Source organism: Octopus sinensis, linkage group LG3, assembly GCF_006345805.1.
Source record: "Octopus sinensis linkage group LG3, ASM634580v1, whole genome shotgun sequence".
NCBI classification, from domain to species: Eukaryota; Metazoa; Mollusca; class Cephalopoda; order Octopoda; family Octopodidae; genus Octopus; species Octopus sinensis.
The window spans coordinates 55,004,981-55,029,098 of record NC_042999.1 but is presented as its reverse complement, the minus strand read 5'-3'; the positions used below and the strand labels follow the sequence as shown (position 1 = coordinate 55,029,098).

The 24,118-nt window shown below is 39.0% G+C and overlaps 1 protein-coding gene and 1 long non-coding RNA gene across 4 annotated transcripts in view; one reads left to right on the top strand and one right to left on the bottom strand.

Moving 5' to 3' along the window:
• Positions 1-13,617, top strand: part of LOC118762452 — a 35,471-nt gene extending 21,854 nt beyond the window's left edge. Inside the window, exon 3 of the long non-coding RNA XR_004998206.1 lies at positions 13,097-13,617. This is a non-coding gene — a long non-coding RNA (uncharacterized LOC118762452). The remainder of the gene's footprint in view (positions 1-13,096) is intronic.
• The window catches only part of LOC115209275 (multiple epidermal growth factor-like domains protein 6), a 96,130-nt gene continuing 84,479 nt past the window's right edge, over positions 12,468-24,118 (bottom strand). For all 3 annotated transcript variants that reach the window (XM_036500988.1, XM_029777582.2, XM_036500989.1), the window contains 4 exons: positions 20,988-21,116; positions 19,220-19,345; positions 18,381-18,515; positions 12,468-12,836 (listed from right to left, as the gene is read on the bottom strand). In XM_036500988.1, the coding sequence (XP_036356881.1) occupies positions 12,781-12,836; positions 18,381-18,515; positions 19,220-19,345; positions 20,988-21,116 (446 nt within the window). In that variant the 3' untranslated portion in view covers positions 12,468-12,780. The remainder of the gene's footprint in view (positions 12,837-18,380; positions 18,516-19,219; positions 19,346-20,987; positions 21,117-24,118) is intronic.

The window sequence follows — 24,118 nt, the reverse complement described above, 5'->3', positions numbered from 1 at the left end:
CATTGCCAGATCGGATGGCTGACTGGTGCAGTCTCCTGGCTCGCTAGCCCTCAGCCAAACTATCCAACCCATGCCAGCATGGAAAATTGACGTTAAATGATGAGGTAGAATTTTACTGTTGAGTTGGTCACTGACCAAATAACAGACTCATGCTCCAGTGACTGTGAGAATTTTCATACGCACACTCATGCATGGCCTAGTGGGTTAGTGTGTTGTGTTCACATTTGCAGGATGGTGATTTCAATTCCTGGGTTGGGTGGTGCATCGTGTTCTGGAGCAGAACACTTCATTCCACATTGCTGCAGTAAATGCCTGACCTTGCGATGGGCTGATGTCTCTTTCAGGGGTAGGATGGGGGTGGGGATGGGGGTTCAGGTCTCAGTCACGTATTTTCCATGGAATCAGGTAACTGAACTCATGAGTTCTAGGAGTTGACGCAATAGTGTCCAGTGATTGCTGAAGAAGTACACACACACACACACACACACACACACACACACATTCACACATCCATATGTGCATGCAACCAAATATGTACACATATACATACATACACACACACACACACCCATATGTGCATGCAAGCATACATGTACACACACACACAAACACCATCTTGAATGATTGAGAAGTGAGAAATACTGGGGACACCATCAGCATTTAAAATTAACAGTGAAGTAGGTGCTGACATAATTGATAAAGCGAATCAATAGATTTGAATTAAATACAACTTTACTAACAAGAAAGCATCATTATGTAAAGAAACGTGAAGGAGATAGCCTTGAGTGAATGAATACCTTTTAAAGTTACAGGATCGAATGAAACACACCAAGTGCTGGTACCTAGAGATGGTGTGCAATCGAGAGGAACCTGTTAGTCTTGTTAAGGATGTTGAGACAATCTCTTCTCTAGTAGCGCTGCTTTGGTGCAATGCATCCTGCATACTCTGTGAAGTGGTGGTGGAAATCGAGTGGAGGCAGCTGTTTGGTCTTGCCGAGGTTCATGACAACCTCTCTAGTGATGGTGCCAGAAAAGGCATGCGATTGTAGAAAGCAAGCCAAAATGAAATGCGAGTAAAATATGGTTCCCTGAAAGGGTATTTAACCGTAGAAAATCTTTTAAATTCCATTTGACCCTTGCAAGGATTGAATATCATTTAACGTCTGCTTTCCATGCTAGCATGGGTTGGACAATTTGACTGGAACTGGCAAACTTAAAAGCTGCACCAGGGTCCAGTCTGACTTTGGTTTAGTTTCTATGGTTGAATGTCCTTTATGTTTCACTAGCATGGGTGCTTTAATGTCACTGGCACAGATACTGTTATGTGCCACTTGCTCTGACCACAACTATGATTTCAAATAGTGGATGTATGGGGTGTAGAAATTAGAGAGTAAAGATCGGGGTGGATGACTAATGATTTCAGTTGGCAATAAAAGAATAAAGCAACAAAAATGTATGGACAAGTGTATGTGAAATATTGTTTTGTAAGGCACAAATCGAGAAAAAGTATTTCAGGTGAAAAACCATAAATTTATACAGGTGAAAACAACAGGTAAATTTAGAAGTCAGTTTTGTTCTGTTGATACTGTGAATTATAACAATACACTCTACCCCTCTCCTCATCTCTGGGGTGGTGTGAAATATCTGTAGTAGTTTATAGTGTTCTGTATAAGGAATAAAACCTCCTTGAATAGAACTTGGGTTTTTTGCCGCCTTTATGTTTAGGACAGTGGTTCTCAACCTTGATGATATCTAGGTCAGATCCAAAACCTGGAATTTATTTAAGGGGCCACATCCTAAAAAGGTAAAATACAAGTCAAAGAAAAATTTATATTTATAGAGGGAAAACTGTTGAGGGCTGTATGTGTCCCTGGGAGCTATGGTTGAGAACTGCTGTTTTAGGGTTTCTAATTCTTAGCAGGGATGGTCCCTGGTGACAGAGATGAGCCCAGTTCCCGAAATAGTTCATATAAACCCACACATCTGATATCATAGAACCCCATATCCACATTCCTGGGGTCACTTGCTGCTAATGGTTTGGTGTCTTCAACTCATAAATCTCTCCAAGTGAAACAACAAAAACCTCTTTATAATCACTCAGCCTGCTAGAAATAGTAGCTAAATCTCCCTCAAATCACATTTTACCTTCTTAAAAACAAATTGGTTTTAAGTGTTTCTAAATATACCGTATCTGAAAGATGCACAGAGAGAAAACTGCAGTGTGGTTATGGTAGGAATGCCTATTGATCACTGCTCTTGTTAATCAGGGTTGATCTTGGGTTAAGCTACAAAACCAACAGATAACCCCCCCTCCCCGCCCATGATGTTGATGTTAATTAACGAGCACTCTGTTAATTAGGACGAGGAGTGCTTCAGTTGATCTGATCAGCAGAACAGCCTGCTCAGGGAATTAATGTGCTAGTGGCTGAGTACTCCACTGACACTTTGTACCCCATAATGTAGTTCTTGGTAAGTTTCAGTGTGACACACAAAATGTGAGTGGTCCAACCCATGCACAACTGACATTAAATGATGAAGATGACTTATTTTTCTAGTTGAGTGGACTGGAGCAAAATGAAATAAAGTGTCTTGCTTAAGGGAACAACACACTATTAGGTATTGAACTCACAACCTTATGGTCACGAGCTGAATATCCCTAACCACTGAGCCATGCTCCTTCACATGTTTGATGTTCATAGTAAAGAAATAAGTAAATGGAAGTTTAAAGATCAAATGTTAAAAACCCGGAAACTAGGGAACCGCAGAGAGATAAAGAAACAGCCATAGACAGACAGACAGACAAAGGGATAGGGAGATAAAGATTTTTTTTCTTGAGCCCTAGCTTTCGTAAGGACCAGTCACCCAATTTCTAGGGTTGTGTAAGTGACTCTAGATCACAACAATCCCTGATCCGTTGACCCTTTAAATAAATAAATATATATATTTGGATTAACTAGTGCTAGAGTGAGCCATATAGTGACCACTCTCTTATATTTATTTCATACATATATATATATATATATATGTGTGTGTGTGTGTGTGTATAAGAGAGAGAGAGAGAGAGAGAGAGAGAGGTAGAAAGATAGGTAACTTCACTTTTATTTCCTCTGAACCAATTAGTCTGCATATTGTCTTGAAGCGACCATGTTGGGGTCTTATTGGTTGAAAAGGGATGACATATGACATTGTTTCACTGATTTATTTGTGACACACCACAAGAGACTGGGGACTAAAGATATCCTTCATGTTCCAAAGAGACTAGCACCAACAACAACAACAATGAAAACAACCTATACTCAGTTGTCATATATAAAATAGTAGATAGTATATTAATAGCCATCATCATCATCATTTTTTAATGTCTTTTTTTCTATGATAGGAGCTGGTAAGGCCAGTGGCCACATTAAGTTCCATAGTCTATTTTGGCATGGTTTCTACAGTTGGGTGCCCTTCCTAAAGCCAGCCACTTTACAGAGTGTACTGGGTGCTTTTCCTATGTCACCATCACCAGTGCTGATAATCTCCCTGCCATAAAATGTTTCTCTGCATGTGCACGTTGTTGATAGTGACTTCGAAGTTTCGGACAGTTAGCCCGTCATCAGACTGTGATGCATTTGAGTTAGGTTTGCCTTTATGTAGTCTCTGTTGAGTTGAAAATCATCGGGGGGGGGGGGGGCATCCAGGTAGGGTGGTAATTAGGTTTTTTATGGTCAGTTGTTATGGAAAAGTACATTGAAGAAATTTTTCATTGATTAACCCTCTCATTAACTGGCTCTGAGTACAAATTTCTTGTTTTCATAAGTTCTGAACTAAAATCTTCCACGAAACCTTAGTCACAATTTATGTTCCTAACACTACTTGAACGATAACTAAGTTATTTTAATAAATTCTTTGTTATATTTAAATTAATTGAAAGAAACACAGAGCATCTCAATAGAAATATGGTAACAAAAAAAAAAAAGGTTAAAATATATAATAGATAAACAATTCTTAACCATTTCATTACCAACCCAACTGAAACCACTTCTGGCTCCGTAGTACAAACGTCTTGTTTTCATAAGTTTTGAATTAAAATCTTTCACCAAACCTTAGCTACAATTTATGTTCCTAACACTACCTGAATGATAACTAAGTGATTTTACTAAATTCTTTGTTATATTTAAAGTAATTGAAAGAAACACAGAGCATCTCAAATATAAATACAGTAACGAAAGGGTTAAATTTGGGATTATGTTATTGTTTAGAATTTGTTCATGTATGTAGAACTTTGGAAACAAGTAATTGTTTCTCTTTTCAGTTCTATATTTAAGAGATGAGGAATTATGTACATTATTTACATTTGATGGATATTTGTCCTCATCTTGTTTGTTAATACATTTCGGCTGATATACCCTTCAGCCTTCATCAGGGGTCTTGGCAAAATTTCGAACCCGGGTTCTCATTCCTAAGGTATTAATATTCAGGTCACTGTCTGGAATCGAACTCAGAATCTTCGGGTTAGTAGCCCATGCTCTTAACCACTACACCATTGCCCGTGATGAGGACAAATGTCCATCAAATGTAAATAATGTGTTTCTCTTTTGTTAGGTTTGCACAAGATGGAACAGTGTCTTTCTTGCTTTTGGTATTATTGGATTTGATCCTTTTACTTTGACCATGTAAAGGTCAAAGGTACAGCGCCCAGTATTTAAGCTCTTCGTAATTGGGTGTATCAACAATTTTTCGCAAACAAATGTCCGTAGGTGCTAAGTCTTGGCTGGTCATTTCTTTACTTGTTGTTGTTATTTAGGGAATTTCTTGTTTTCATTTGTAAAGTGGGGGTTAGTCAGGCATCAACCTACCTACATTCTTTTGGGAATGTAATGGGATTAAACCTGAAATTGCTTGGTTGGGAAGCATCTTTCTTAACCCACGTAGCCAACACACCAGATGTCTTTCAACTGCCATTTACTAAATCCACCCTTGATATACATCTGTGTGTATATATTAATTGCAGCAGCTAAATAACAGACCTATCACTGCACACATCTCTCTTTTTTTTTTTACAACCCAGTTAATGAATGTTTATTGGGAGATACACTTAAGCTTGTGCTGGGTAGGACTATGGATTGTCTGGTTGTGGAATTCTGATTTGCGGGGTCTAGGGTTGTGAGGGTATGTAGCTTTAGGGTTAGGGGTATTCGGCTCATGATCATAAGGTTGTGATTTTGATTCCTGGCATTGTGTCCTTGAGCAAGACTCTTCATTTCACTCTTCTCCAGTCCACTCAGCTGGCAAAAATGAATTGTACCTGTATTTCAAAGGGTCAGCAATGTCACATTCTGTGTCACGCTGAATCGCCCCAAGAACTACATTAAGGGTATGCATGTCTGTGGAGTGTTCAACCACTTGCATGTTAATTTCTGTTCTACTGATTGGATCAATGGGAACCCGCATCATTATAACCAATGGAGTGCCAGTCCAGAATTGTGAGGAGTGTGGAACTTAGCCGTTATTGTTCAATAATCTACTCTGGTTAGCAGTAGTGGTACCTGCTAGGATCTCAGCTATGGATAAATTACCATGTCGTAAAAGGTCACCCATGGGCACTCTGATGAACCAAGGGCAGATGACCCTCTCCAGCTCTTTAGCTGCTTACCTTAGAGAAGGTAACTCTATACAAGCCCTACATCTTGATAACTGCTTGGCTTGTGACACTTGTTGCCCCAGACCAACACAAGTTTGAAGGAGGAGAGAGTGCGACTGATTCTGCATAAACCAATGATGCCCACTAAATAGGCTCTTGCTGCTTTATGGGGAAATTTATTGAGCATTTAAAATGAGGTTAAGGAAGTAAACCCTTAGAGAAAATCTAAAGTGGGGAGCCCTAAGGTGGACAGGTACAGTTATATTTAACCAATATCTGGCAACCCCTGCAGCTCCATGGATGCTGCAAATGTTTAACTTGTCTTTCCTTCATGGTGTATCCATAACTGGCAAATATAGTTGGAGCTAGGCACTTGCTTCTGGAAACAGTTCTGGCATAGCAGAGGTATTAAAGTTACTGTTTCTGTAATACTGCCAACCCAGTCCAACGCCAACGCCACCTGGACATTGGCTACTTTTAAGCTTTCACTCTGTCTTAAATACTTGCATCGGGTCCTTTGTTGGAGGCTGGCCTAACAATTGTGCTTCATTTCTCCTTTTCTTTTCCCAGTCTTGGAGGGCTTTTGCTACCCCTGCTCATATTATACACCTGGATGTATATGTTTGTACATGTGTATTCACTATATATATATCATGTGGCGAGCTGCAGAACCGTTAGGCTGCGAGCTGGCAGAGCCGTTAGCACACCGGGCGAAATGCGTAGCCGTATTTCGTCTGCCGTTACATTCTGAGTTCAAATCGGGGTTGATTAAATAAGTACCAGTTACACACTGGGGTCGTTGTAATCGACTTAATTCGTTTGTCTGTCCTTGTTTATCCCCTCTATGTTTAGCCCCTTGTGGGTAATAAAGAAACATATATGTATATATATATATAATATATATATATATCATGTGATCGACCAGACTATCAGATGTTGTTACTGTTGGTCACAATGCATTTCACATTTTTTTTAGCTTTTGAATGATGCCACTCCACAGGCGAGGCAAGTAGCCCCCACCCCTCCCTCGACGGTTGACCCATTTGCAGCTGAGTGAATTGGGCCAATGTAAAATGAAGAGTTTTGCTCAAGAACACAACACATCACCCGATCTAGAAACTGAACCTGTGATCTAGCAATCGTGAGTGTAACACCCTAGCCACTAGGCCACCCACTCTCTCTCTCTATATATATGTATGTGTGTGTGTATGATCATCATTTAACGTCTGTTTTCCTTGCTGGCATGGGTTGGATGATTTGACAGGAGCTGGCTAGGCCAGGAGCCATACCAGTTTCCACTTTGGCACAGTTTCTACAGCTGGATGTCCTTCCTAATGCCAACCACGTCACTGAGTGTACAGGGTGTTTTTTACATGGCATCGGCACCTGTGCTTCCATACATAAATGACAGACATCTTTTAGATTCTGTTAAATCAATTCTATTCACAAGATTTTGATCAGCCTAGGGCTATAGTTGGAGACACTCGGCCAAAGTGTCACACAATTGAACTGAACCAGAAACTACATGGTAGGGAAGCTAACTTCTTAACTACACAGCCATATATATAGTTCAAATTTACAGAAAAGAAAAGACGAAGACAGGTGTAGGAACAACAAGCAGGTGTATTAGTTTAATACTTGGGAAGACTGGAAAAGTCTTTTATGTTTCAAGCCTATGCTCTTCGACAGAAAGAATTAAGAGGGGAAAAAAAAATGGAGAGAGAAAAATGTGTAGAGTTCAACGGTCCAATATGGCGAGATGACTGGAAAAGAGAGAATGTAAGGAAAGGGAGATAATAATTATAATGGTAATGTTGACCCCAATGAACTAAGGTGCGCAAGCACGTGTGTATGGAGAATGGTGTGTATGTGTAAATGGGGGTGAGTGAGTACATATCTGGGCAAGTGTGTGTGTGTGTATGGATGTGTGATTATGTGTATGGACATGTGTATAGGAGTGGGGCAGTTTGTGATCAAACAGTGTATTTGTGTATAATGTATGTTTGTGGGCGAAAGTTATGTGTCTATGCATGTTACATATGTGTGCATATATTGTCTGTGTTCAAGTTTTATGTGCTTATATATATATATATATATATATATATATATATATATATATATATATAAGCAATTCCAGTTGCATGTCCATTTCCTGGGAGATTCCTCGGTACCATGCAATTTGGGGTGAAAGACATAATATACTGCACCACTGAAATAATTCTACACATCACCACAAATTCTTTAGTGGTGGGCATAGTCAGTACAGTTAGTTTTTGCATATGATTTGTAATTTATTTTAATACGAGAGGCTGTGCCCTGACATCTCTTTGCTATTCTTTCTTCCAACTGGGGTAGTTAGGTATCCCCTCTTCAGCAAGACATCTGTACCCGTCTTGATTTCGTACTTTAAGCCACCCTCAGTACTATTCCTATCATCTTCAGCTGAATGGTTCTTTTCTTGCAACTTACTTGGTTACCCCACTGGTGCTGGTGCCACATAAGAAAAACACCCTGTACACTTTGTAAAGTGGTTGGCATTAGGAAAGGCATCAAGCCATAGAAATCATGTCAAAACAAACATTGGAGAATAGTGCAGTTCTGTGGCTCTTTGGCCCCTGTCCAACCACCTAACCCATGATGCCAGCATGGAGAAATGTAGGTTTAATGGTGATGATGATGATGTAAAGTCGATCAAGGCAGGATTTGAACTCCGAACATAAAGGGAGATAACTAAATACTGCATAACATTCTTTGATGCTTTTCTGATCCTGCCAATGTTGTTCCCTGTCTCTCTAGAGCAGTGATTCTCAACCTTTTTAAGGTCTGTGCTAGGTCCAAAACCTAGATATTTTTTAGGGAGCTACACCGAAAACAACACAAGTCAATTAAAGAAAAATTTATTATATTTATAGAGGGAAGACTCTGTTAGGGACCACTGGAAGGATGCGTGAGGGCCACATGCGTCCCTGGGAGCTGCAGTTGAGAACAGCTGCTCTAGAGCCTTCATTTCTTTACATCTTTTTCACAGGATTTGGTTAAAAATGGAATCTTGGATATGAAACAAATCTTCAGTTATTTAAGCCCAGGTCTGTTCTGATCTAGTAATCAACACCCTTCCAGCTATGACCAACCTTTCTTTAATTTATACGTATCTAGAACTACAATAAACAACAAAAGATTCTTCACTTTCCAGGGTAGCAGATATGATTTGAGAGATGTGGCTGCTATTTCTTGCAAGTCTGTTGATCTATGTATTGTTGATTCTGTGATGTTGTTGTGTAGTCCCAGCTGGAGCTAACACAATAGCCCTGGGAACACCCACAGACAATATGTTTATAGTTGTTTGTCCTGCCGGCAATGGCAGCCAGCCAGATCTCCCTCAAATCATGCCTTAATGTCTTAAAAGGGACATTAGAAAGTATTTTCCAAGATACACCATATCTAAAAAAAAAACAACTTTGAGATGGTTTTGGCAGGATCCTCTTTGATCACATGTCTGCTCGGTGCTGAAGGTTGACTGGAGGTTAAGCAACAATCTATATAACTATAACGTTGGTAAATTGGCTGATTTCATCAACTGCATGAAGCCTTTTGCTTTGATGATGAAATAATCTCATTTATTAACACATCCATGCATACTCTGAGTAACGGTAAACATTCAATGGATTCCTAAACAGGAATTCTACACCTGTATTGAATGCTCTCATCTCATTTGAAAACATAGACATGTGTAAATATGTGTGTGTGTGATGATGATCATCATCATTTAATACCCATGTTCCATGCTAGAATATGGTGGATGGTTTGACAAAAGTCTGATGTATCCAAGAACTGCATTGCACTCCAGTGTCTGCCTTGGTATGGTTTCTATGTCTGGACGTCCTTCCTAGTGCCAACCAATTTGCAGTGTACACTGGGTCCCCTTTTTTTGTGTCACACTATTGAAATTTCCAAAAGTTTGAGAATCTACAAAACTCAAGGAAGTTCGGTGTGCCCTTGTGTTATAGGGGGTTGAATTATGAGAGAAGGGGGTGAAGTGGAGCAGATTCTTGTAGAAGAGTTCTGTGGCTACTCATATTTAGGAGAAAAATAGCGATAATGAATTGGAGGCATTTCCAAAGAGATAAATAGCAGTGATGAGGTGTCCAGGGGTCAGATACAAGGCGAGTAATAGTAGGTGGGGATGAGAGAGGGGGACTGGGAAAGTGAGGGATGTAGGCCAACAACTGTAACGCTTGGAGGGGTTCGAAGAGAAGAGGTGCACGAGGTGGGGCAGCTAGAGTGATGTTAGCAGCAGGGTAATAGTTACGATATGGTTGATGGGAGAGATATGACATGTTTAGCTGGGCTGCCAGAGCGAGAGAGAGAGAGAGAGAGGAGAGGTGAGTTGGTCGTCTGAGGTGGGAATGGCATGGCCAGTGTAACATGCGGCTGTAGAGATTGATATCAATCAATATTAGGCATAGTGATACTAATACCCAGCCAGCCAGTTGTTAGAACTCAAGATACTCATGTTTTAGAGTAAAGATTTGAGTACAGAGCATATTAATAATCAAATCAACTTCATTGGCTAACAACTGTTTCTGCTATAAGAAGCAGTGCATTCTAAGGTGAGTTCTTGTGCAACATCTTATAGCTTCTCCAGAACAATTAATGGTTCTATGTAATTTTATCTACTCAAAGTTTTGCTCTATGAACACTCTGGCTTAGGGCAAGTAAACTTCCAACTTTTGATTCAATAAACACACACTCAATACAGTATTATTAGCCAATTCTAAAAAAAACCATCTTAAAGGGATCTAGATTAATATGCCCGCTTTTCTGACAAATATATAAGTTTCTAGATGACTATATATGTATTTGTGTATGTATGTTTTTTTACACACACATTATATAGAAAGACCCTATTTAGTGATGAATGGCCATGGGATTGCACCTAGAAAGTTCCCCTCCAAGGCACAAGTCTAGGCAAAGTCAACCATGCATACCAGCCCCCAAGGGAAAGGCAAAGGCCAATACAGCTTGACACTTGTGACGTCGCAACTCATTTCTACAGATGAGTGAACTGGAGCAATGTGAAATAAAGTGTCCTGCTCAAGAACACAATATGCAGCCCAGTCCGGGAATGGAACTCACAACCTCATGATTGTGAGCCTGACAGAGTGGTTGGTGTTAGGAAGAATATCCAGTTGTAAAATCCCTGCTAAAACAGACACAGTAGCCTTGGGTAGTTTTTCTACCTGACTGGCTCCTGTCATTCATCCTAGCCATGCATGCATGGAAGATGGACATTAAACAATGATGATGATGATATATATATATATATATATATATATATGATCATTTAACGGCCATATGTCATGGTAACAAGGTGGTTAGACAGAATCCGACAAGCTCAGACTGTGTTGAGTGCCAATGTCTACTTTGGCATGGTTTCTAAGGCTAGGTGCCAACCACTTTACAGAATGTAGTGAGTGGTTTACTTTTTTTTCTTTTTCTTGCTCCACTGATGCTAGGGAGGTCAGCAAGGAATTTGTGAAAGAAGACCTCTTGAGAGTGAGGGAGTACAGCATTCAGGGAGGTGGCTTGTGTCAAGTGTTGAGAGGTGTGGGCATGTGTGTGTGTGTCTGTGTGTCGCTGATGTCACCCAATTTCTTGGAGCATTTGTAGAAAATTTGGGTGGCGGCGGAGTGTTATTACTCTTGTTTTCTGCTATGGTGTTGATGATGATGGAAATAAGTCCCCCACCCCTTCATATCACAACCACCAGGTATTGTTTCAATACCCGATTTGCCGATCCTTTACCATGTTATTGCTGTTTAACCCCCAGATCTGCTCTGATTGAGCAGGTGCCTTATGATCAAAGACATTCCAGCTGTGACCATCCCGTATTTAAAAAGGTCCCCTACAACTACATTATTTTATAGTCTATCCTTCAGCTTTTTAAGATAAGAGACTCTGATTTAAAGGCAGGCAGTTGTTATTGTTGCCCTTGTTGTTGCCCTCATCATTATTTCTCTCATATTTTCTATACAATTTCTCAGAAACTTCTCTGTCAAGATTTTAAAATCAATTCTTACACACTATTTTCTTTTTTCTCGATAATATAATTTTTCAATAATATAATTTGTCAATAATACAAATAATTTTTGATAATATAATACATTCTTGTTTTTTCCTCAATATTTTTTTTTTCAGTTTTGTTCTGTGTTAAATTAAGTTTTTAATCGTTTGTTTCATAGTTTTTTTTTGTTTTAAGCATTATTGTTTGTTGTTGTTTTTTACAGTTTTTTTTTTTGTAGATAGAAACTTTCAGAAAGTGAATTGGGTTATTTTATACGCCATTGTTGTTTTTTTTTTTGTTTAAAAAAAAAAAAAAAATAACAGTATTATTGAGTAAAAAAAAAAACCATAACTATTTGTATGATATATATAAAATTATACACACACACACATATATACATTTATATATGTATGCAGACACATACATACACATATTTATATGTATTTATACATTTATATACGTATGCATATATACACGTATTAATATGTATATATACATTTTATTTTATATATGAATGAAGATATATATATATTATATATACATGTACATATTTACTTTTATGAAAATGTGTAAATATGTGCTTTTATATAAATATATATACAAATTTATATATACACGTTTTTATATATATACACACATTTTTGTATATGCTTATATATATATAAATTATACACACTATATGTATGCAAGTGTATATAAATGCATACTTATATACACACATATATAGAGAGTAACTTATCAGAGGAAGTATTTTTTATGGAAATCAGTTTTTTTTTAATCTCCTTTTGAGGTGGCAGTGGTTTGGTAACAAAAATGGTTCCATAAGAATCCAAGGTCTTCCACAAAAAGACTTTTCCAATCTGTGTGTGTCTGCATACATACATGTGTGTGTGTGTGTGTCTGTGACTGAGTCTTTATGGTGAGTGTGTGTGCTGTGTAATCTATGTGTGTGTGTATGCCATGGCTGTTTGTCATATGTTCTTCTTGATGTCCACTGCCTGCTGTCAAATTTGATCTGGCGGTCAAGCATTTTGTACAAGATATGTAGGTTATGCTATCACATCTGTCTCAGTTTGAAAGTCATGTTCTGCTACTTGCTATAGTGGTCAGTCCAATGTACATCTCCACGCCGCGTGCCTGAAGTTTCTGCAAAAAATAAGAAATTGCAAATCTTAGGAAATTACATCAAATTTAAATGAAATTAACAAACATTACAATGTTGAGTTGAAAGTTTTGTCATATTTTGATAACCTATTTGAATCATTTATCAAGTTACAACAAAAACAGATGTATGAGGGTGAGTCAAAAAGTGATGTCAATTTATTTATTTCATGTGAAGTTTTTGATAAAAATAACTGAAACTTTTCCCTGTTACATTCTGAAATATTTTGTTTCTTACTTTTCAGGTTTTCAGACTGGTGAGGAAAATTGAAAATCGCTGCCCCCTTAGAGTTATGTCAAAAACAAAGAGCAGTGATTGAATTTCTTGTTGCTGTGAACATTTACTGATGATTACAAAATGGTTTTGAGGACAATACTTTAGATTATAGCAATGTATGCAGGCGGGTCCGTTGTCTGAAAGATGGAAATTCTTGTTGCTGAGGGGGAGACCCCTATGAACATTTACTGACGATTACAAAATGGTTTTGAGGACAATACTTTAGATTATAGCAATGTATGCAGGCGGGTCCATCGTCTGAAAGATGGAAATTCTTGTTGCTGAGGGGGAGACCCCTATGAACATTTACTGATGATTACAAAATGGTTTTGAGGACAATACTTTAGATTATAGCAATGTATGCAGGCGGGTCCATCGTCTGAAAGATGGAAATTCTTGTTGCTGAGGGGGAGACCCCTATGAACATTTACTGACGATTACAAAATGGTTTTGAGGACAATACTTTAGATTATAGCAATGTATGCAGGCGGGTCCGTCGTCTGAAAGATGGAAATTCTTGTTGCTGAGGGGGAGACCCTATGAACATTTACTGACGATTACAAAATGGTTTTGAGGACAATACTTTAGATTATAGCAATGTATGCAGGCGGGTCCGTCGTCTGAAAGATGGAAATTCTTGTTGCTGAGGGGGAGACCCCTATGAACATTTACTGACGATTACAAAATGGTTTTGAGGACAATACTTTAGATTATAGCAATGTATGCAGGCGGGTCCGTCGTCTGAAAGATGGAAATTCTTGTTGCTGAGGGGGAGACCCCTATGAACATTTACTGACGATTACAAAATGGTTTTGAGGACAATACTTTAGATTATAGCAATGTATGCAGGTGGGTCCGTCGTCTGAAAGATGGAAAGGTGGGAAATGTGAGTGTAGCCAATAAACCCCGTTCTGGCCGTCTGTCCGTCCATCTGTCTGTCTGCTTCTGTGAATTTTGCCAATTAATCAAAAGCAGATGCTCTGATCAGAGAAGACAGGCGCTTAACTCTTGATGAGTTGGCAGTAAACATTGAAGTGAGCCATGGAAGTGCTTACAACATTGTCAAATCACTTGGCTTTTCAAAAGTGTGTGCCCGTCGGGTACCGAGAGAGGTGACTACCGAATGCAAGACTGACATTGTCCATGTTTGAATGGTGCTTTTTACGTGCCACCAGCATGAGGAGTCAGTCAGGTGACACAATATTTAGTAGAAGCAACAGAGTAACTCTAGGGCTGAGACTTTTGGGTGTTTGTACTTATCAAACTTTGAAAAGTACCAAAGCATCTTTCTTTCCTTGCCTGAATGTCTGCTGATACCTTGCACGTACCACATCCCCGCTTTGTTGTTTTTGTCTTGTGTTCATTCCTTGTTTTTTTTTAAAAATTAACTATATATATATAAACACATAGACATATACATACATATATACATATGTGTGTGTGTGTATATATATATCTATATAAAATGTATACATATGTATGCATTTATACACACACACACACATATATATATACATGTGTATATATATATATGTATATACATACATACACACACACACATATATACATACATACATACACATGTATATACATACACATTTATACATATACACATGTATATACATACATATTATGGCTGCCCCCTCATTATCGAGTATGGCCATTGCAAGAAGCTTAACTGTTACTGGTGCTGTGATCGAATGTGACCTTTTAGCCCAGCTGGTCACTTCCTAGTGCTACTGGTAACATGTAACCCAGTACAACCTGTTGCATGGTCGGGTCGTCAGCGACTAAACAGGCAACCCCACTAAGGTTGCTTGGTGAGGAGGGTGTTTATTGGACACCCTGCGGGATGAAAAACAAAACCCGTCAAAGGGCGGAGGAACTTGAGAGTCAACGGCCATCCAATAAATGTTTTGTTTTCTTAAGGCTGTATCATGCACAGGGGCATAGAAATAATCGGACTGAATACCCAATCGCGCGGTTAAACCATTGGGAGTGAAGGACTCCTAGCCTTTGTTAGGGCATCCTTCTAGGCGAAGGTAACTCAGGTAAATGGGATAACTCCGACATAAAACCTGCAGCTCAGTGGTTACCGATGATGTTGACTTGTTCTTCTTTTCGGATTATGGCTGCTGTTGCTTAGTGAGTGGGATTGACTCAGTGCACAGCCTTTCCTCACTTTAAAAAAAATATTTTTGCACAGGCATTGCACGATAGCTACATTGGATTGATTAAATTGATTAACTAATTCATGATTGTTGATAGTGCTGTGAGTCTCAACTGAATGGTTGGCTGTAGCCTTAAAAAGCAAAAAATTAATGATGTACCAAAACATTATAAAAATAAATGGCAGTAAGGACTCTGGAACCACATCAGCTGAAAGAGTCTGGCCCGGCAGGGGCTCCAGAGCATCACAGTTGAACCCGGCCGTCATCATGCTACTGTGATAGAACCAAAGAAAATAGTGAATATTGGCTGTTGGAATGTATGGACACTGCTTGACCGCAAGTCCTCTGAATGTCCTGAAAGAAGGACTGCGCTTGTTGCGAAGGAGCTTCAACGCTATGATCTTGACATCGTTGCTTTATCTGAGACAAGATTACCTGGAGATGGTCATCTTAGAGATACATACATATACATATGTATATACATACATATATATATATATATATATTTATTTACACTTTCCTCTTTTACTTGTTTCAGTCATTTGACTGCAGCCATGCTGGAGCACCACCTTTAGTCGAGCAAATCGACCCCAGGACTTATTCTTTGTAAGCCTAGTACTTTTTCTATCGATCTCTTTTGACGAAACGCTAAGTTAAAGGGATGTGAAAGCACCAGCATCAGTTGTCAAGCAATGTTGGGAAGGACAAACATGGACACACAAACACATATATAAACATATATATATATATATATATATATACGACGGGCTTCTTTCAGTTTCCATCTACCAAATCCACTCACAAAGCTTTGGTCAGCCCAAGGCTATATATATAGAAGACACTTGTCCAAGGTGCCATGCAGTGGAACTGAACCCAGATCCACATGGTTTATAATATTTCCATTTCATAAGCTATACAATCCGAATGAAATCAAGAGAAAACTGAAAGAAAGAGTCTTTATTGATATATGTATATATATATGTATATATATATATATATATTGATATATATATATATATATATATATATATATATATATATATATATATATATATATATATATATATATATATATATATATATATATATATATATATATATATATATATATATATATATATATGCCACCAGCACAATTGCTAGTAGGCGAAGCAGGTAATGATCAAGCTCGAATAGTGTTTTTAACGTGCCATCGGCACGGAGGCCAGCTTCTTGCTCTGGCAACGATCTCACTCATATGGTTCTCTTAGCGGTCCACTGGCACAGATGCCAGTCATCGAATTTGATTTGGATTTCACTTGCATCAACAATTCTTTGCAAGCAGAGGTTAGTGTCCAATGAAGGAAAGGCACGCATAAATGGACATATATACATATATATACATAAACATATATATATATACATACATATATATACATATATATACATATACACATACATACATACACACACATACATACACACACACACACATACACACACACACACACACACACACATACATACACACATTTCACTTGCCTCAACAATTCTTTGCAAGCAGAGGTTAGTGTCCAATGAAGGAAAGGCACGCATAAATGGACATATATACATACATATATATATATATATAAACATATATATATATACATACATACATATACACACACATACATGCACAGACACACACAATACACATACACACACATACAAACATACACACACACAAATACATACACATATATACATACACACAAACATACATACATAGATACACACACATACACACACACACACACGGACATACACAAACACGCATACATGCCAACACATACACACACACACATATGCACACATACATGCACACACATACATGCACACACATACATGCATACACATACATGCACATACATACATGCACATACATGCATACACATACACACACACATACATACACATACATGCACACACACAATAACATACACACATACACATATATATACACATATATACATACATACACATACATACACACACATACATACATACACACACATATATATACACATATATACATACATACACACTTACACATATACACACACACACATATATATATACATATATACACACACATATATATATATGCACAAAAACTGTCCGATGAACGGCAACGGGAAAGTCAGAGTAAAAGGTTTTGAATGTTTTTGCTGCTTTAAATAAAGTATACATATATACATATACACACATATGCACACACAAATACATAAACATATATAAACTTTTTGCGTAATGAGATAATTTGAAGGAGGATCTATTAAAGATAGAATGATATTTATGTTGTCGAGGGAAGTTAGAGTCTAGTATACTAAAGAAGGATTTAGCCAGGTTCTTAACATTATACATAATGAGCCCCAACACTTGAAAGGTGCATTTCATGTGCCACCAGCATCAACCACCTTGCCACCATTAGGCTCAACACTTGAAAGTTATTTTTTTACATGTCACTGGCACAGGTGCCAATTATATGACACCAGCATTGACCACGAGTACGATTTCACTTGACAAGCCTTCTTGACCAAGGCACATCTCCAAAGGACTCGTTCACCTATCATTGCCTCTATGGGTCCCAACATTCGAAGATCATGCTTCATTACCTCATCCCATGTCTTCCTGGGTCTACCTCTACCACAAGTTCCCTCCACAGCTAGAGATCAGCACTTCTGTCCCTGTCTCTGTGCATCACATTGCCTTACAGGCACAGTCATCTCTCTTGCATACAGCTGATGCTTTTACGCTCAACTTTTCTCTCAAGATGCTTACACTCTGTTGCACATACACACCGACACCTCACATCCAAGGAAGATACCAGCTTCATTTCTTTGTTGTTGCTATCTGTTAAAGGTCAATGTACTTCGTCCTTATGTGCGATAATAAAATATTCTGTTAAATGCTCACGAGTATTGTTCAATTACTCCTACATGCAACCCCATTCCTCAACCAGTCACCACCACAGACCAGACCAAGAGCAAGAAAAGTCTCCTGGGACAAGTTAAAGCTGAAAAGAAAAGGAAAGCAATGAAATGTTGTGTAGATAAATACCTGTTGTGAGTTCACATTTAGCACCAATCCAACCGTCTAGGCAGTTACAGTGACCTGACATGGGGTCACACGTTCCAGAGTTGTCACACTCACAGACGTAGCGACAGTTTGGACCATAGCGTCCTTCAGAACATGCTGGAATAAAAAAAGAGAAATAGGGAGATGGTCTACTTATCATCATCATCATCACCCCTACTATTGCTTATAGCAATCACTGTTATCATCATCCTCATGGTGGTGAATTGATCAAATTACTGGAGTATTGGACAAAATGCCTTGTGGTATTTAGTGAAATTCTTTTCCTACTTTCAAATCCCATCCAACTTGGCTTGGCCTTTCAGTTTTTGGGCTTGATAGAGTACCAGTAATATACTGAAGTTCACACAAGGTTTTAAATTTTGGCACAAGGCCAACAGTTTTGGGGGAGGGGACAAGTGATTACATCAACCCTAAAAGTATGGAAGGTGAAATCAACCATGGTGGCATTTGAACTCGGGATGCAGAAGCCGATGAAATGCTGCTGAGCACTTTGCCCGCTGTACCACCAATTCTACCAGCTTTTCATCTTTATACAAGGCAACTATATTGCTTAATGTTGTGGTCTTGTACCAATGTTACACTCAAATCATCATCATCATCATTACTTCTTAGAGTCATCACCATCACCTCCGCCATCATCATTGTCAGTATCATCATCATCATCAACAACAACCATCATTACGATTATCAGCACCACCACCATCAATACTACTGTCTCTATTATCATCGCCATCATTATCACAACCTCCTCCACCACCACCACCACCACCACTGGTTCAGTGAAGTGAAAATATATTTACCTGTTTCACACCTGGGTCCAGTGTATCCTGAGGGACATTTGCATTCCCCTGTGACTGGGTTGCAGCCATAAGAAGCACAGTCACATTTCTCTTGACAGTGTAAACCAAAGGTCCCTGGTTCACATTCTGGTAAAAGAAGGAAAATAAAATAAAACATAAGACATTGGCTTTTATTCAGACAACAAATTCCATGTTAGGCATGGAGAAACAAGAAGTGGTGGCATTCATACATTTCTCAGTGATTTCTAATGTTGCCAATAAGAAGATATAAACAAATGTAGAAGATTATGCAGGTTTTGGATAATTGATCTAATCTTTAGAGACACGATAATGTTCAATAATTTAGATGTATATTTGAATTTAATCCTCAGTTACCATCAGGTCGGTTATTCCTGGATGAGCATATCGAAACAGATCAGATCTACAGTTCGATATTTAAGAGACGAGGAATTATGTACATTATTTACATTTGACAGATATTTGTCCTCATCTTGTTTGTTGTTAACACATTTCGGCTGATATACCCTCCAGCCTTCATCAGGTGTCTTGGGGAAATTTTGAACCTGGGTTATCATTCCTAAGGTATTTTTCAATGTTATAATTATTATTATTGTTCAGGTCACTGCCTGGAATCGAACTCAGAATCTTGGGGTTAGTAGCCCGCACTCTTAACCACTATGCTATATGCTTGTGGGCTACTAGATTCCGAGTTCGATTCCAGGCAGTGACCTGAACAATGATAATAGTAACATCGAAAAATACCATAGGAATGAGAACCCAGGTTTGAAATTTCCCCCAAGACATCTGATGAAGGCTGGAGGGTATATCAGCTGAAACGTTGTGTTAACAACAAACAAAATGAGGACAAATATCTGTCAAATGTAAATAATGTGCTGTAAATGAACAAAAAGAAAGACAACATGGGAAGGATAATTCTGTTCTAGCTTAATGCTTAAAAATAAGAGGAAGAGTCTTAATGTTTTAAACACGAGTCCTTCATCAGAAGAAAAGCATAGAAATGAGAAAGAGGAAAACAGAGAAGGAAAAGAAAAACATATGATAGAGGCTAGTTGGGTGGGGGAGGTCACCGGAGATAACCTGCTGTGCAAGGAGCAGTGAAATAAGAGGATTATGTAAGTGTTGAAATAATATTTGTAAATGTAGGGGTTTAAGAAGTGTGAAAGAGCTCAGGAGAATGCCCTAACCACTAAGCCATATGTTATAGTGAAGGCTTAGTGGCTCAGTGGTTAGGCTGTTTGCTTATGATCATAAAGTCATATGTTTGATTCCTTGTGGCATGCTGTGTCCTTAAACAAGACACTTTATTTCACATTGCTCCAGTCCACTCAGCTGGTAAAAGTGAATTGTACCTGCATTTCAAAGGGCCAGGCTTGACCCATTCTGCATACAGCTGAATCTCCCTGAGAACTATGTTAAGGGTACGTGTGTCTGTGGAGTACTCAGCCACTTGCATGTTAATTTCATGGGTAAGCTGCTCTGTTGATCGGATCAACTGAAACACCTGGAATAACTGACGGAGGAGTGCCAGATAAAAGATCTTAGATCGACCTCAATCACATCCAATGATATGCGAGGGCAGCAGTTTATCAAACACAGAATGCTGTTTACAAAATTATCTAGGGTTGTGCTGTAGTATGGCCACCACTATCTGGTTGGAACTGGTAAAAAAATAAACTTTCTTGGAAAGAGTTCACAATTTGAACAATATATTTGGTGAAGTAAAAAGCTGAAAAAATATCATACAGACCTTTTTCACAGCGATTTCCTATGAATCCGGGCTTGCATTTACATTGTCCCGTGGCTGGATCACACAATGCTCCATTTTCACAGTCACACCGTTCTTTACAATAGAAACCGTGAGATCCTGGAGGACACTCTGAAAATATTAGGAAACAATATATAATTCTCTTTTACCATTTCACTGAATTCCACTGTAAATATTAGAAATGTGGATAGAACTTGTGAAAGAAGGAGACCCAGGAAGATGTGGGACAAAGTAATGAAAACCGACCTCAGGTTGTTAAGCTTCACCGAGGAGATCACAAAGGACTGAGATGCTGGCAATTCACTGTGTTTCAGAAGATCTATCCATTTCAGCAAAAAAAAAAAAAAAAAACTAAACCCCAAAACAGAGCCCTAAACAAATATATCTATACCTATTTTTTTATTGCCCACAGGGGGCTAAACATAGTGGGGACAAACAAGGACAGACATAGGTATTATGTCGATTACATTGACCCCATTGCGTAACTGGTATTTAATTTATCGACCCCGAAAGGATGAAAGGTAAAGTCGACCTCGGCGGAATTTGAACTCACAATGTAACGGCAGACGAAATACCACTAAGCATTTCGCCCAACGTGCTAACATTTCTGCCAGCTCTCCGCCTTATATATATGGTAAGAAAAGGGTTAAAATATATAATAGAGAAACAATTCTTAACCCTTTTGATACCAACCCAGCTGAAACAGTATATCTATACCCCCATCTCACCCAATCTCTACCTGTCAAGCCTTCCCTACGACCCTTCCCTTCTTCACCCCTCTACAGCTAGAATTGTATAAATGCAAAACTCTACTTATTTCATCTTCCTTGTGTATTGTTACCAGTTATTTCTCTCCTGGACCCATTTGTCACCCATCCTGCATTCTCAATATCACCCCTTACCACTTTAGTTCTCTACTGAATGACCCCTTTCCCTACACACGCTTTCATGTCTGCCATCAATGCCCCACCCTACCTTTGTTACTATATTCCTCATTACTTTCCTTTGACCTTGTTCTGCTCCCTTGCATCTTCTCCACCCCCACCCCCACCATTTCACTGTTTCTCATCTATTTTAAATTTTATTATACTGTTGCTCTCCTCTCCTACCACCCATGTTTCATATATTTTGTCACCTGTCACATTTTTCCTTACCCACTCCTGTTTTATTTCCCCCACAAAGATTCACCATTGATTTTACCTTCATCCATGTTCACTGCATTCACTTCTATCCTCATCTCTACCTGCTGTTGCTCTCCTCCCACAGTCCCTGTTCCCACTTTATCTACTTTCTTGTACTGTGTGGGTATGCCCTGACTCCTCTTTTCTACCTTCTTCCTTTCCTACTGGGGTAGCCATGTATCTCCTCTACACTAAGCCACCTGTTCCTGTCCTGTCATACTTTAGCCTCTCAACACCTGGCATAAAGCCACCTTCCTCAATACTGCAACTCTGTCAAGAGGCTTTGTCTCATGACTGGGGGGGGGGGGACTTCACTAGTGCTGGTGCCACAAAAGATGCACTCAGTACTTTCTGTGAAGTGGTTGGCATTAGGAAGGGCATCCAGCCATAGAAATCATGTCAAAGCAGATATTGGAGCTTGATACAGTCCTCTGACTTGTTGGATCCTGTCAAACTGTCTATCCCATGCCATTATGGAATGCAAACATTAAAAGATGATGGTTTTCCATTCTTGCATGGGTCGGACAAATTTTTTTTAAGGCAGGTTTTCTATGGCTGGATACCCTTCCTGTCACCAACACTCACTTTTTTTTCCAAGCAAGGTAATATTTCTCCATGGCCAGACATGTTTACACTGAGTAGAAACAAATGACCCCACTTTTATGATGGTGACACTTCTTTACAGCTGTCAGGCGATGTCAAGATGAGATCCAAACAAATATACACATACACAAAATCAAAATCAAACCAAATCAAATCAGATATCAGAAAGCAGAACCAAAATCGAATTCGATCAACATCAATGGAAATTGCAGCTGTGGTACCAGTGCCAGTGACAAGTAAGCGAACCATCCGATCATGGCCGTTGCCAGCGCCGCCCTGACTGGCCTCCGTGCCGGTGGCACGTAAAAGCACCATCCGTTTGTGTCCGTTGCCTGGCATGTAGCACCATCCGTTCGTGGCCGTTGCCAGCCTCGCCTGGCCACCGTGCCGGTGGCACGTAAAAGGCACCATCCGTTCGTGGCCGTTTGCCAGCTCCGTCTGGTACCTGTACGGGTGGTATGTAAAAAGCACCCACTACACTCACGGAGTGGTTGGCGTTAGGAAGGGCATCCAGCCATAGAAACACTGCCAGATCAGACTGGGCCTGATGCAGCCTTCTGGCTTCACAGACCCCAGTTGAACCGTCCAACCCATGCTAGCATGGAAAGCGGACGCTAAATGATGATAATGATGATGACAAGGGCTTCTTTCAGTTCCCATCTACTAGATCCACTCGCAAGGCTTGTGTGTGTGTGTAAGGTCTCAGTCTTTCTTTGTGCAACTGAAACCACAAACCTACGGAACCTTTCTGCTGGCCATTTTCATTGCACCTCCTCGTCAAAGTGGTCCTCTCCTCTGGACACATTTCAGTTGACCAATAGCGAAAGTTAATTTTCTCAACGCTAAAGCACCATTTGACAAATATAATTAATGCGAGAAGCATTTTGTAGTTTACTTGAAGCATTGTGATATAGAGAAACGGATGAAGCAAATGAGTGACCAGCCTAGAAAATGGGCATTAAATGATGATGGACGATTTGAAATATAGAAAACACTCTGGAGAATTTTTTACAATCTGAAAAGAGAATAATTAATCATTTGTTAACCCTTTTGTTACCATATTTCAATTGAGATGCTCTGTGTTTCTTTCAGTTAATTTTAGATATTTTAAATATAACAAAGAATTTAGTAAAATCACTTAGTTATCATTAAGCTAGTGTTAGGAACATAAATTGTGACTAAGGTTTGGTGGAAGATTTTAATTCAAAACTTATGAAAGCAAAACATTTGTGCTACAGAGCCAGAGGCTGTTTCAGCTGGGTTGGTATCAAAAAGGTTAAGAATTGTTTCTCTATTATATATTTAAACCCTTTTGTTACCATATTTTTG